The sequence below is a fragment of the Musca vetustissima genome, unplaced genomic scaffold (genome assembly GCF_032173495.1).
Source record: "Musca vetustissima isolate MV318-11 ecotype Yass unplaced genomic scaffold, APGP_CSIRO_Mvet_v1 utg62313, whole genome shotgun sequence".
Classification (NCBI taxonomy): domain Eukaryota; kingdom Metazoa; phylum Arthropoda; class Insecta; order Diptera; family Muscidae; genus Musca; species Musca vetustissima.
The window spans coordinates 124013-139170 of record NW_026874564.1 but is presented as its reverse complement, the minus strand read 5'-3'; the positions used below and the strand labels follow the sequence as shown (position 1 = coordinate 139170).

At 32.5% G+C, this 15158-nt stretch overlaps 1 protein-coding gene across 1 annotated transcript in view; it reads left to right on the top strand.

Moving 5' to 3' along the window:
• Nucleotides 1-259: 259 nt before the first annotated feature.
• Nucleotides 260-15158, top strand: part of LOC133334530 (serine--tRNA ligase, mitochondrial) — a gene marked incomplete at both ends in the record, with an annotated part of 29229 nt that continues 14330 nt past the window's right edge. Inside the window, 2 exon segments of the mRNA XM_061542847.1 lie at nt 260-375; nt 8483-8971. Of these exon segments, the coding sequence (XP_061398831.1) occupies nt 260-375; nt 8483-8971 (605 nt within the window).

The following is a 15158-nucleotide window of genomic DNA, read 5'->3' as shown; positions in this document are numbered from 1 at the left end:
AGGACAAAAAATTTTTTGCATCCGCTCGCATGTTGCCAAAATACATAACCTTGGGTTTCTCCGTATTTATTGAGAGCCTATTGTTAGACAACCACGTAACTAATGCATTAACAGTGAAATCAATCGAAGACTGCAGCACATCCATGAACACATATTCTCCTTTAAATAATATTTGTATATCATCTGCAAACGCAAATGACATACAACTTCTACTATTAATACAACTGAGCATATCATTAACATACACTACGAATAACAGGGGACCAAGAACGGACCCCTGAGGGACACCACTACATACTGGCAACGCACTCGAAAAACAATTCTTACAACTAACATATTGTTTTCTGCCAAACAAATATGAAAAAATTAGCTTGTGTGCTGACGACGAAAAATTGAAGAAACGATGCAATTTATCAATCAATATGGAGTGACATATCCTATCAGAAGCCTTCTCTAGGTCCAATGACAATAATACTCCACCAACACCAACAGTCTTCCTTACATTGTCAGTCAAACCGACAAGGAAGTTGTACTACGATTACGCCTAAATCCATATTGGCTATCATGTAGTAGCGATCGCTCATTAATATACTGAAGCATTATGGATATAGGTCGGTAATCTCTAGTATCTTTACTTTTATGTATAGGCACCACTTTATCAGTTCTCCATGCATCAGGGAACGAAGACATTGTTAAAATAGAGTTTACAATGTGCAACAAATGTCGCCCAACCAAGGGAAACGCCAACTTCAAAAACTTTAATTTTTCCAAATGCATCCATAACTTCAAACAAATCAAGTGCACGAATCGAAAACCCATCATAATATCCCACAGGAACACAAGAAACATCAAACAGGCTAACAGACTGGTTAGATACAATATAATTTAAACTCTCAACATCTACATTATCTACTTCACTATATTTTTCTCTTATACCATTCATATTTAAAATTGACCATATTTCCTTCGTGGTTTTATCAGTAAAATTAGTTAAAATATGAAATATATACTTCAAATATTGGAAAAACAAATGAATTGTTTAAGAAAATAGTGTGTGGTAAGAAATTTGACAATTTCAAAATAGGATTTTCGCTCATAGTACAACTTTTGACATCTATTGTGCAGAGTTGTACTTTTGAATGAATTCGCCTTTTGGATTGCTTGATATTCAACTTTCACACAATGGCAAAATGTTTTGTAGATACGTATTACCCAAGATCTTTTAATAAGGTCACCCAGCTAGCGAAATTCAGCTGTTTTTTCTCAAGTATAATGTCAAAACTTTGGCTTTTGTTTACGTTTTCATAATGGAAGTCAATTAACAATAATGGATTTTGACAGCATACTTGAGAGGCATCTGATAACCAGCTGGTCTCCCTGTACGACCTTATTAACACTAGAAAGACTGGAATTTTGAATATACCTATATTGCCTAAAATTGGTCAAAATGACCTCATTCTGAAAAAAAAAATTAAACTTATTTTTTACATTATATACAATCATACAAAACGTTGTTGTTTGTATTCGGGAGGGCTCTCGAGTTTCCCTTTTTGAAAAATAAGAGCGCGGACAAAATGTTCGAAAAAGAGTACGTGTTTACTCTAAGATTGAAATCGACTGGAAATATAAAATTTATTTTTCCCGATTTGTGTGTTCGTTTGTGTTTCTAGAGTAACAATGTTGAATTAATTTGCGCAAAGCTATCGTATCTTGGCACGATTACTTATATATCTTGTTCCTATATTCCTCCCAATTCGAATATTGAGATATATAACAGACATGCCGATTTAATAGGCTACATCTCGGATTTACTCTCTGAAACATCTTTGTTAATTTGCATGGGTGATTTTAATCTTCCAAATGTTTCTTGGGTGGCAGGTGACAACAATTTAGATTTCATACCGGCGGTAAATAATAATACTGGACTAGATACTTTTTGGGACAAATATATGATAAATGTTTGTATCAAGTTAATTATATCTTAAATGTTAAGGATCGGATTTTGGATTTAGTATTTTCATCCAAGTTAAGTATTTCTCTAAATAGAGTTTCACCCCTTGTAGAAAATGAAGACAAGTACCACCCTACGTTTTCAATTAACCTTGAACTAAAAAATGTTTCAAAAAAATCTATGCCACTTAAAAACACGAATCCTTCATACAATTTCGCTAAGGCAAACCTTTCACAACTGAAATGTATCCTGTCTAATACTAATAGGTGCTTCAATAAATATATTGATGCGTGTGTTGCAAATTCCTACAATGAACTCAACAATACTTTTTCCAAATGTGTTCCTTCGACTAAAGGGTCCTTGACCACGGTCCTGCCTGGTTTGCACCTTATTTAAGGCGACTGCGTAATATTAAAAGCAGGCTCTTTAAAAAGTTTAAAAAACGCAATACTTTACAACATTTTTCGAAATATATTGCTGCTCGAAATTAGTACAACGCTGAGAATTCAAAATCGTATTCACTTTATCTTTCAAAAATTAAACATACGGGTATGTTCTTTTCACTTCACACATACACTTCACCTCAGAAGTTACCTCCTGTTCTGCATCTCACGTGAATTGAAATTTTCGAACTGCGACAAATAAAAAAATAAATGCCAACATGGTAATTTGGAGAAATAGTATTGCCATACAATATAAACTGTATTCGTTTTTAACATAGTTTCTGTCATTTTTTACTAATTTCGTAAATTCTAACAATAATTTTATTATTATTTTTTGATATTTTATTATTCGCAACATAAAAAATATGTATGAAAGACTCTTTAATATCATTAATTTGTTGATTGATTTAAGAGGAACATTTGGTAACCCTATCCTGTACGATCTTATTGCAAATCAGCTGTTTGTAGCTCTGTCTTTTTACTCGATATTTGGTAACAATTGTTACTAAATGTTGTCTGCTTACCCAAAAATCCAGTAAAAAAGAGTCAAGTGAGAGAGCAAGCTTGACAGTTGAACAACAACAAACTTACTGGAGTTTACTGAAAGAGTTTTATGCAATAAGATTTTGCAAACTCAGCAAACTCGTAAGTAATGCAAAGTTTAATTAAATTAGAAACTAATTCTTTATATTTTTAGGCAAGTTCCAGAAAGAGGGCAATGTATTGATGCAGGAAGCTTAAATGTTCCCGGGGAAACTTACCAAATAAATTTTTCTTTTATTGTTCATTTTATTTTTAATATTAAATGCAATGCAAATAATTGTTTCGTCCTTTGATTGTTTATTTTGGCGCAAATAAAAATGTTTTCTTGAATCAGTTGTTTATTTGCTGAATTTTACTAAATGTTGTCTGTTTACTTTTCTCAATATTATCACAAAAGAGAGTTAAAAAAAGCTTACTCTCTGAACTAGAACTTACTGAAGAAATGTTACTGGAAAAGTAACCAGACACACCTTGTGTCAAGCGAGAGATTCATTTGGAATAAATGCAACACAACCTAAGTATTTATTCAAAATTGATTTTTAAATGCATTTTATCATTATTTTGTGATTTCGATAATAACACATTAATCTATCATCATGTGCCTTTTTAATTTCAAAAAAGTTTTCTTTTATATAGAAAAAACATGAATACACCAGACTCTCACTATGAAAATGTAAGTGTAAAGAATACACCTCAAATGGGGTAAAGTATGTTACAGAACACCTCGGCGTGTGTTTGATACACTTCTGCCGTTGAAGTGAATGCCAGAACATGCCCGATAATTTAATAAATAATCCCTAAAGTTTCTATAAGTTCGTAAACTCTAAAAGAAAGGTTAATAAATTCCCAAGTAGTATGAGATATGGAAGTAGAGAATCATCTGATAACTCAGAAATTTCCAATATGTTCGCAGATTTCTTCTTCTTCATCCTATTCCTCTATTGCATTAAGTATATTGACTACTTTTCTATCGAAAAACTTATGCCTAAAAACTTTATGTACATCTAACCTACCATGGCCTGATGGTGTTCCCACTCTTATTCATAAATCCTGTGCAAATGAAATTTATTTACCTCTGACTGTGATCTTTAATGATTCTCTACGTCAGGGTTATTCTACACAAATCTGGAAATAGAAGTTTGGTAGAAAATTACAGATGTATTGCAAAACTAAGCGCTATACCTAAAGTTTTTGAGCTTTTGATATGTCGCAGATTAAAACATTTAACATTCAAGGCAGATTTACAACTACAAACCGTTTGGAATTCATTAATGAAGTTCTCAAGGGTTTTAGTAAAAAATTGCAGACTGATGTTATATACACCGATTTCAGCAAAGCATTTGATATGGTAGTTCATAAACTGTTGCTTTATAAACTTAGTCTTATGGGATTTTCCTAATACATTCTTAAGTTGGATATCTACCTACCTTGACTCATTATCCAGGAATATTACTGTCTTATCCGGGGTTCCACAAGGTTGTCACTTAGGACCTCTTCTTTTCATTCTCTACATCAATGACCTTCCTTCCGTTATCCGCTTTTCAAAAATACTGATGTATGCTGATGATGTTAAGCTTTTCCGGCATATTGAATCTACAAGTCATTCCAATCTTTTACAGTTCGATTTGCATTCTTTGGCTAACTGGTGTAGCGCCAATGGAATGTTTTTAAATCTTAAACAAGTGAAAAAGCGTTAAGTTCAGCCGGTCCGAACTTTGGATACCCTCCACCATAGATATACTGACAGGTACTTGAAATGAAAATATAGGGAAAATACCAAAAAGCGGACCTATACCGACATTTCTATGGCCAATGAGGATGTATACACTTTGAAACTGTGAAAATGTGCCTCGTCAAAATATATTTGTTTTAGACCCCATATTTCTTTGGGCAAAATCCGTTTCAGAAAATTTAGATTTTCATCCATCTTACTATTTCTTCCAAACTTAGTTCAATTTCGAAGATTGGGAACATCGGTCTAAATGCGGGTTATAGTTCATATATATAGTTCATTATCGAACCTTACGTTCTAGTTTTTTTATCCGATATCCTACGCAGGTGAAAAGATTACAACAGAGTCTTAGAACAAAACCCAAAACACGGAACAAAACAGACAAAGATTTTAATATAAAAAGTGGGGTTATATGGGGACTACCCCAAAAAGTGGGCGAATAGTAATAATTTTTGGTGGAGAGATTTGTTACCATATACGACTACAAAATACCAAATTCCAGCGAATTCGGTTGAAAAATGCGCTCAAGACCCCCAAAATACTGAAAATTAGGAGGTACCGTTATATGGGGGCTATCAGAAAAAGTGGACCTATATTTATAATTTTTAGTGGAGACATTAAGTACCCAATAAGAACCCAATGCACAAAATTTCAGCGTATTCGGATGATAAACGCGCTCAAGAACCCCAAAATACCGAATATTGGGGGGTACTGTTATATGGGAGCTATGCCTAAACGTGGACCAATATATCCCATCTTCGAACTGCCTGCAGACAAAGGACAAACCTGTGCAAAATTTCAGCACCCTATCTCAATTCCTGCGGAAGATAGCGTGATTACAACAGACGGACGGACGGACATGGCTAGATCGTTTTAGAATTTTACCCTGATCAAGAATATATATACTTTATAGGGTCGTAAATCAATATTTCGATGAGTTACAAACGGAATGACAAAATTAATATACCCTCCATACTATGGTGGAGGGTATAAACATGTAAGAAGCTATCATTATTTAGAATGCAACAAATCTGCATTGATTATCACATTGGTTCTTATAAGTTGAAAAATATTTCGTCGTTCATAGATCTAGGAGTAATATTAGACCCTAAACTGAGGTTTAATCTCCATATAGAGTCTTGCATTAATAAAGCAAAATCTTGATTAGGATTCATTAAGCGCTGGTCCAAAGAATTTAATGATCCTTACGTTACATAACGCCTATTTATTACTTTAGTTCGACCAACACTAGAGTATGATTGTATTTTATGGAGTTCCTCCTACAAGCGTTATTCTGATAAAATAGAATCTGTCCAAACTCAATTTCTTTTGTTTGCTTTGCGGTGTCTACACTGGGACCCATCTGTAAGGCTCCCTCCATATGAAAGTCGCTTAATGTTAATAGATTTGCCTACCCTTGAAAGTAGACGTTTTATGGTAAGGGCGATTTTTATAATAAAATTTATACGTGGCTTAATCGATTCCTCTAATTTATTAAGAGAAATAAAATTCAATATTCCATCCCGTATTACCCGTAACTCTATCCCAATAAATTTTTTAGTCTTTGTCGGTTGATAAAATATGTAGCCGGTCATCCCACCATTTACTAACCCCTCAATAGTCCGGACTATGGGGTTTCGCGTTCCCTTCGATATAGGGAGGTCGCCCCCACGGTCGGTTGGGGCGGGTGTGAGTGGCGTGGGACCGAACGAAAAAAAAAACAAACGGGTTTCGATGTTGTTGTACTGATCTGGTTATATAAGAAATTTACTTTATACAATAATAAAAGTAGTTTGAGTGTATAGCACATGTGAATACGGGAAATGAAAGAGGGGGGAAGCAGCTACTATGATTAATAAACGTAGTTCTATGTGGTACAAAAAGTCACCAAATTTTAAAAAGCTGTGTCATAATATACACAATTTTTTTGTACTTGAAATTGAAAAACGTTCAAAATGACCGCTTTCGGCAATCTAGTGTTAATAGGTCTTGGTATTACCCATGCTATAATTATTACAAGGTAGGGCACAGCTACCAACTGATTACAATTTTTTCTCAAGGTGGCTTGTTCAATCAAATCAAAATACATATTTTGTGTATGTGTTGTTTTGAATACAATGTCAAATAAATTGAAATATATTCAAGTTTAATTGAAATGAAAATAAAGTTTTTAACACGTTCGTCTGGAAGTAATTACTTTTTTATGGATGAAACAAACTGGATTTTGGGAAGAAATCATAACCTTTCATTCATTTTTCGCGATTTAATTTGTGTTGAAAAAAATGTCAAATAAACACAAACACTTGTTGCATATATTTATTTTATTTTTGGCAGAAGAGGCCACACGTGCATAGTTCATTTTTTGTTATTCACCTCAAGTTGCCCTACCTTGTATTATTGCACCATGGTATTACCCAAATACGTCGAATCCATGACACAATAAATAAAAAATTTAGCGCACCTGATGTCTCAATTAACTGTCAAAGTGCGTAATTTCTACTTGAATTCGATGTGCAATGTTGCCAACCATGTAAAATGTTATAAGGGAAAATTTGACAGATGGTCGAGACAAAAACACATGTTTTTGTTGTGATACATCACCTTATTATTGCATCATGATCGAATACATATATCTTAAGGGCTAGGCCATGGCCAAGATCTATTAATAAGGACACCAAGATAGCAATCGAAATCGGAAAACAGCTGTTTTTTCTCAAGTCTAATGTCAGCCATGGCCTATAAATAAGGTCACCAATGGAGACCAGCTGATTATCGATACCTCTCAAGTTTGCTGTCAAAATGCGTTATTGTGAATTGACCTTCATTATGAAAACGTAAACAAAGTCGAAATTTTTGACATTAGACTTGAGAAAAAACAGCTGTTTTCCGATTTCGATTGCTATCTTGGTGACCTTATTAATAGATCTTGATGTCAGCCATTAGTCGCGTTATGAGATATCGAAAATACAACAACCACAAGGAAACGATAACACAAACGCTCGAAGTTGATGTGCATTGCGCTTCGAGTCAAATATATTCTAACTTTTTGCGTGCGTTAACGTGATAAAAAAACGCTTATCGCGAATATTCTGCTTAGTCCTTTAGCGAACTAAAAAAATCGCGAAACAAAACTAACAAAATATAAAATATTTTCAAATATTTCATATTCTTATGTAAAAAATATATTTTCTTTGTTTCGTTTCTATTTTCAAAAAAAGAATAAAACCAAAACTACATTCATATCATAGATAAAAACATGAGTTTTACTTTTGTGGTGAAAACGTCGAACGAGATAGTCGAAATTTAGGTAGGGCTGTTAAATACACCTTGCTTGTATCTGTTTCCCCTTTAAGCCCTAACTTGTTCCGAAAACATTACGTTAAATATGAGGTGAAGGGTTTTATATCCCATGCATTTATCGTCTTTATCGGTCATTTTATCGTCTCTCCCATTATTGAGCAAGTGGAACGTTTTTCATTTAATTGTTTGCGAAAGTCAATTTAGTCAATTTCCTGTCATAACCTATTATTGTGAATTGAATTCCATTATGAAAACGTAAACAAAAAACAGCTGACTTAAGGTTGCTGGATAACCTTATTTTAATACAAAATCCCGATAATAAGAACTGCTGTAGCAGCTACGAACAAGTTTGTTACAACTTACTTTAACTATGAGGTGAATGGATTTATATTTAATGTATTTCCATAATGTATAACATCAACACAATTTTACAGGCTTCTTTGTATGAATACACTTGTACGTTCATTTTGCTCCGCAAGGATAGGTAAGAAGTTTCTTCCAGAAGACTTGCAGCAACTTGTTCCGATATCTGACTTGGACAAAATAGAAGAGAATGTTGTGTTACGACAGCACAGTAATAATATTCAGACCCTGCGAGAGCTAGTTAGGAACATGCGTCCCGACAATGAGACAGATATCCACGCATTGAAAACGGAACTTTTAAAACTGCCAAATTCAACGCACCCTAGATTGAGAGACTATGGAGATGACCCTAAGCAAGTTGAACTTTTTGAACCAAACGGGTATAGTAATGTTAAAGCCACAGAATTTTCTGAAGCATCTAAATACATGAATATATTCCGAATGGACCATTTGGGAAATTATACAGGTCACAAGAGTTACTACTTGTTTGGGAAATTAGCTGAAATGGAGCATGCCATTAAAGAATATGCGGTAGACAAATTAATAGAAAATAATTTCAATTTAATTTCTGTGCCAGATATATTGCCAAGGAGTACAATAGAAGGATGTGGCATGCAGGCGGATGGTGAAAGAACGCAAGTATGCAGAAGTTCGAATTTTAACATTTAAAATAAGCATTATTCCTAAAAATGAATATTGGCATAGATTTTTTATTTATGGGTTGCATATCAAGCAAAGGCTTGGGAAATTAAGCTTTTATAGAATCAGCGATTTTTATAGTTCGGATGGGGCTTTTTATGGGTAATGAATAACTTGAGTAGTTGACAAATCATTTACAAATAATAGAAAAAGAATCGGCCCGAGGTGACTTCCTTGTGGAACACCTGAAGGTACGTTAACCGATTTTGAAAGACATCCTTAAAACAAAACTAGCTGTGCTCTATTTTGTAAGTAAGATGATATCCAATTAACTAAGTTTATACTGAAACCCATATTATGCAATTTATGTGATAAGAGTTCATGGTTGATTTCGCTGAACAAATTCCTTTATTGCAATTGAAGTAAATTGTATAAGATTTGTTATAGTTGAGAGAGCACTATGAAAACCATGTTGATTGGACTTAAAAAGGATTGAATTTTGAGTGAAATGACAGCAGTAATTCATGTTTCAAACAGTTTTGGGATATATCTTAATTTTGCAATTCCTCTATGGTTTGAGACGTTTGATAGACTGCCAGATTTGTGAAACGGTACTATAAGAAATTTCTCCTAAGCAACGTTAGAAGCGTTGTCAAAGTATTAAAAAAATACTTGAGAACTATATTGAATTAAAATTGAATATTTTTAGTTCCTGACACATTTTGTTATTGGTTTAAAACTGAAATATATTACATCTGTACCATGTTATAATTATGGAAGCTACTCTCATTTGAGAAATTAATAACGGCAACCCATTTTAATTTGTATTTCTATCAATTTCATGTCAAATAAATTCAATTTTTATTAAAATGAAAATGTTTATTACTGTGGAAGTAAATTTTTTTGATAAAACCATGGTACAATTATACAAGGTATCTGCAATACTCGGTTGATTTGATTGTTTTGTAATACCCATGCCAAGTTCGATATAACATTTTTGATTTATGTAAAACGACCCAGCAGGACAATTCTTTACACATTATACATATGTGAAATAAAAAAATACGATAATACAATTTGAGCTTTACGATATATAGGGAACCATGAAAAAATACAACACCATTTTGTGAAATGTTTCACATTTATTTTTGCTATATTCCCTAATCGGTAGATGATGAAAAATAGAGTATCAACGTTTAAGTTTTTTCTGAACCGGGTTTCAACCATGAATTGGCATGAGCATTCCAATTCACAATTAATTAAATAGTATTAATCGCGTGATAACAATTTGTTTATTATCAAATCAAAGAAATCGCAACAGAAGTTCCTTGCCCATTGGTTTAAAATTTACTTCAATTTCCTAATAGGAAAATGTGAAGCAGCAAGTGCCTTTAAAATGAAAAATTTATATTTTCAAGCTATTTTTAGTGTTTTTATATGAACCTACCTTGTACAATGCACCTCAGTTACAAAATAAAAAAAAAACATTTATTTATTCAATGTGTAAACTCATTCCTGACATACTGTATATAGACGTAATCGCATTCTAAAAACTGCATGTAAAATATTATCAATTGACGCCACCGTCCTTTTAACCCTACGGTCAATAACCAAAAAAAGTATACGTAGATCAATAGCCGTGTTACATTTGTACCCATCCAATGATAGAGATGTAGTTCGTTAAAAAACTAACTTATCGTGCGGCTGTTTGCTTTAAATTAGTCTATACGGATCTGATATTGATGTAGGAATTCAGAATTATATAAACACTAAAAGAATATATCGTCATCATAAATGCATATCGTCATCATAAATGCAAACCCCTGCCGACCGAGGGGGCGACCTCCCCTTTCGTAGGGATCGCGTACACACCATAATCCGCATTATGATGGAATATGAGAAGGGATAGAAAACCAGCTACAGAAATCTACTTCAACAGCCAGTTTGTTATTAAGTTGTATTATTCATTTAAAAATATGATTATATTAGATTTTATTAGTTCTATATTCATGCAAAAGTCTACGTTAGAATACACAGAATTGAAATCAATACACATTTTACTAAGTGGATCTCCCATAGAATAATTTGTGCGATGAAAATCTACGTATAATGGTTGATAATATCTACTCGAAAAGGAACATTTATTCTAATGGATGAAATTAGGAAGTCTGAGGGTATATTACCGTTTAGTATTTTAATTACTATCATAGTGTTCAACATAATACGTCTACTTTTTAATGTAGGCAATCGAATTAATTTTAACCTGGTAGTGTAAGAAGGCAACTCAAAGTCACTATTCCAATGTAAACCTCTCAGTGCAAAAATTAGAAATTGTTTCTTTTCTTTCCGTTTTATCGGAATATATTGTATATTGGGGATCCCATACAACAGAACCATATTCTAATATGGGTCGCACAAGAGATGTAAAAAGTTGTTTTGTAATGTAGGGATCAGATAATTCTTTAGCCCATCGTTTTATAAATCCTAAGACACCGTGGGCTTTGTTTACCATAGAAATGACATGATTATTAAAATTTAATTTTGGATCCATTAAAATACCAAGATCAACAAATGAATCTTCAGTTGATAAAACAGTACCATTAATATTGTATTGCCTTGTTAAAGTAAAAGATCTGTAAAAACACATATGCTTACATTTGTTTAGGTTTAAATCCATACAGTTTAATTCGCACCATTGAAAAAGGTTATTTAAATCATTTTGAAGTAAATCAGCTTGCTTCATGGAGTTATGGGAGATAAAGAACTTGACATCGTCAGCATACATTAGCAATTTGGAGTGGATTATTGCATTTGGTAAATCATTTATAAATAGAAGAAAGAGGAGTGGACCTAAATGACTTCCTTGGGGAACACCGGAAGGAACATTAATGGATTTGGAGAGACAAACATCAAACAAAACTACCTGTGATCTATTTCTCAAATAAGATGATATCCATTTAACTAAATATATACTGAAACCAATTTGATTTAATTTATATATTAAAAGTTCATGGTTAACCCTGTCAAAAGCTTTACTGAAGTCAGTGTAAATCGTGTCGGTTTGACTACGCTGAATAAAACCTTTTATGACGTTTGAGAAAAATTGAATAATATTGGTAATGGTTGAGAGGCCACTACGAAAACCATGTTGATATGGACTTAAGATTGGCTGAACTTTATGAGAAATTACATCAGTAATCAGTTTTTCGAATAATTTTGGAATTGCACTCAATTTAGCAATTCCTCTATAATTCGAGACATTAGTTAAGCTACCAGATTTGTGTAAAGGAACTATATAGGATTTCTTCCAGAAGGTCGGAAAATGACTATATTTCAGGGAATAATTAAACAATAGCGTTAAAGGGATAGCTAATGTATCTGAACAGTACTTTAGAATTATGCTAGGAATGCCATCCGAACCTAAACTTTTAATTGATCTTAAATTACGTAGATTTTTAGAAACATATTGACTTTGCAAAAAAGGCATAGATATTTAACTGCACTACAGAGCCGCATTTTTTTAATGGTTTTATGTCAGTTACGTACTTTTGACATGACGAAACTACAGCACAATTATAGTACAACAAAACGACTAGTAATTATGCGATTGAGATTAAAAATTTGTAAAGCGTACAAAATTGAGTCTAGAGTGATGTGTGTTGAGTTTTGTTGAAATTGGTTCAGATTTAGACATAGCTCCCACATCATGGCATAACTATACAAGATTGTCCCATGTAGTCATATGTTTTCAATTTTTTCATTAATTTGCTTTTTACAACATTCTGCTTTCAAAATTTAAACTAAAATATCTTCCTCCGAAATGTTCGCAAATCTTGTGTCCAGTGGCAACAATTTTTGAATCATTCATATTTATTAATATTTTATTTTTAAGTTCCCTGCCTATAAAACCTATAAATATAAATATAAATTGAAACATTCTTAGTTATATATTGAGAACAATATGGAGCCTTAGAAAAAGTGTTTTTTTTTTAATTTGTTTAAAATTTGCCAATTGCCTTGCGTAACATTATATGGAATTTATTTTTCATTCTATTTGATATATGAATTTCATATTAAGAAGCGTTGTCATTATCAATTTCTCAAATGAGACTACCTTGAATAGTTATGCCAGTCTCCCACATATATTTTCGTCCGATTTTATGTAAATGATGCATTAAAGTCCCTATTTTTTTTTTTTTTTTTTTTTTGATTTGCACGAAGTTTGCCATATTGTACTGAAATTAGTCTAGAATGATGCGTGCTAAGTTTCGTGAAAATCGGTACAAATTGAGATATAGCTCCAATACACATTTTCGACCGATTTTATGTAAATGCTGCACTAAAGACATAATATATTTCTCAGATTGCGATAGAAACTAGCACAGCATACTTTATGGAGTCTAAATGTATTGAGAAATACCTAATTATAGCTGATTATTTAAAAAAACGTAGAAAAGCCCTAAAATACAGAATTTTAAGGCTACCGATATATCTCATTTTCAAAACAAAAACGTCCCAGAAATAACATTAATATAAGTTCAGGATTTCTATCTTCAATGTTGCGAGATTTAGTTTTTGACAGGAGTGTAGTTACACATGTTTGCATTAATAGGAACATGCTATTGTTGTTACGTCCGTTTGAATTACTTTAAGATCGCTGTTTTTGACGTAAGATGTTTAAATTTTTGCGTGAACATGTAGTGTGATTAAACGAACAATAATCAAACAGTCCATTTCGTATTTTTATGTAGTTACGTCCCTTTGCATTTATGATGACGGTATATTTAAATACATGTTTAAATGATAATCTATCTAAAACAATCATAGTAATTTCGTTAAAGCTTTCGAAAGGGTTAAGCTTCTTTAATTATTTTCTATAGGTATCTTATTTAGGTGTCCCCCAATCCCCTCTGCAAATAGCGGAATTTACGAATGCTTGTAAATTGGCATTGTAGACCTTGTACATTTTGAATATCTACAATAGTTTACAATACCACAACAATTAGATACATCGAAGTTTAGTTTGCATAGGTTTGTAAAGTTACTCCACAAAGGGTGTTGAAAAGCTGATTTGTTTGCCACCACTTTGTTTTGAATTTTATTTTGTGTCAGGCAAGGTGTATTTAATAAGGTGCAAGGTATATTTAATAAGTTGCATGCATCAGATACAACAACAAATATTTTACAAAAACAACATTGTTGTTATAGAAATTAAATTGACATGCTGAAAATTAGTTTTTGTCAAAAAATAAACCAAAACAAATATGTTTTAATTTTTTGTCAACAAATAATCTATGAGGAATTGAAATTTTTTTTTTTTTTTTTGAAAATTCGCTCCTATATATAATATATATGCCCGTCGCTCCTATATATATTTATTAAATTGTGGCTTCCAAATCAGCTTTCCTCAGTGGAAAAGTTTTGTGCCATAAATCGCCGCTCAAAGACCACAAAATAATGAAGATTATGTTACTTAGCCAGTATACCAATATTGTCTTAAGCGTATGTCAAATTCTCGGGCCGAAGTACGGCTCATAATGCTTATCAATTTAAATTAATATATAAAGATCCACTACGGAATCTATCCTTAATTGCAAAGATTTTGTGCCTAACTATGAGTTCGACATCCGTCGAAGATTTTGCAAATACCAATGGGCAGATTCCAAAATACATTTCCTTGTAGGATTTATATCCTACACGTACGGACTTATTTAAAGCTACTCAATATAATCTTTTTGCAAATTGTGATATTTTCGTGAGAAAGCACTAGAAACATTATAGAGGTCCATATGTGTGACAATCACCAATGGACAGATACCAATACAGGCTCCTTGCAAATTTTAAAGGTCCATATTTCAGCGGCCTATAATCAGGAAGCCAATGTAAAATAAATTTTTTCGTCATTTGAGGCTTGTAACATTTTCTGTTCCTATAAATGTATTTTTTGTTGTTGAGCATATTTTAAATTTGAAGGAAATGAAACGGCGAAGAAATTTGTTTAGTCAATTTATTTAACAAACAATAAAGAAAAAACTTTAAAACCATATGATTGTCACTTACACCTTAATAAATACGCCTTGGTTTCAGGTTTTTTTCTGAAAATGTTAAAATAATGGCTAAATAAGCAATTATTTTAACATTTAACATGCGCAATAAAACTGAAAACGTTTTCACTTTACACTCAAAG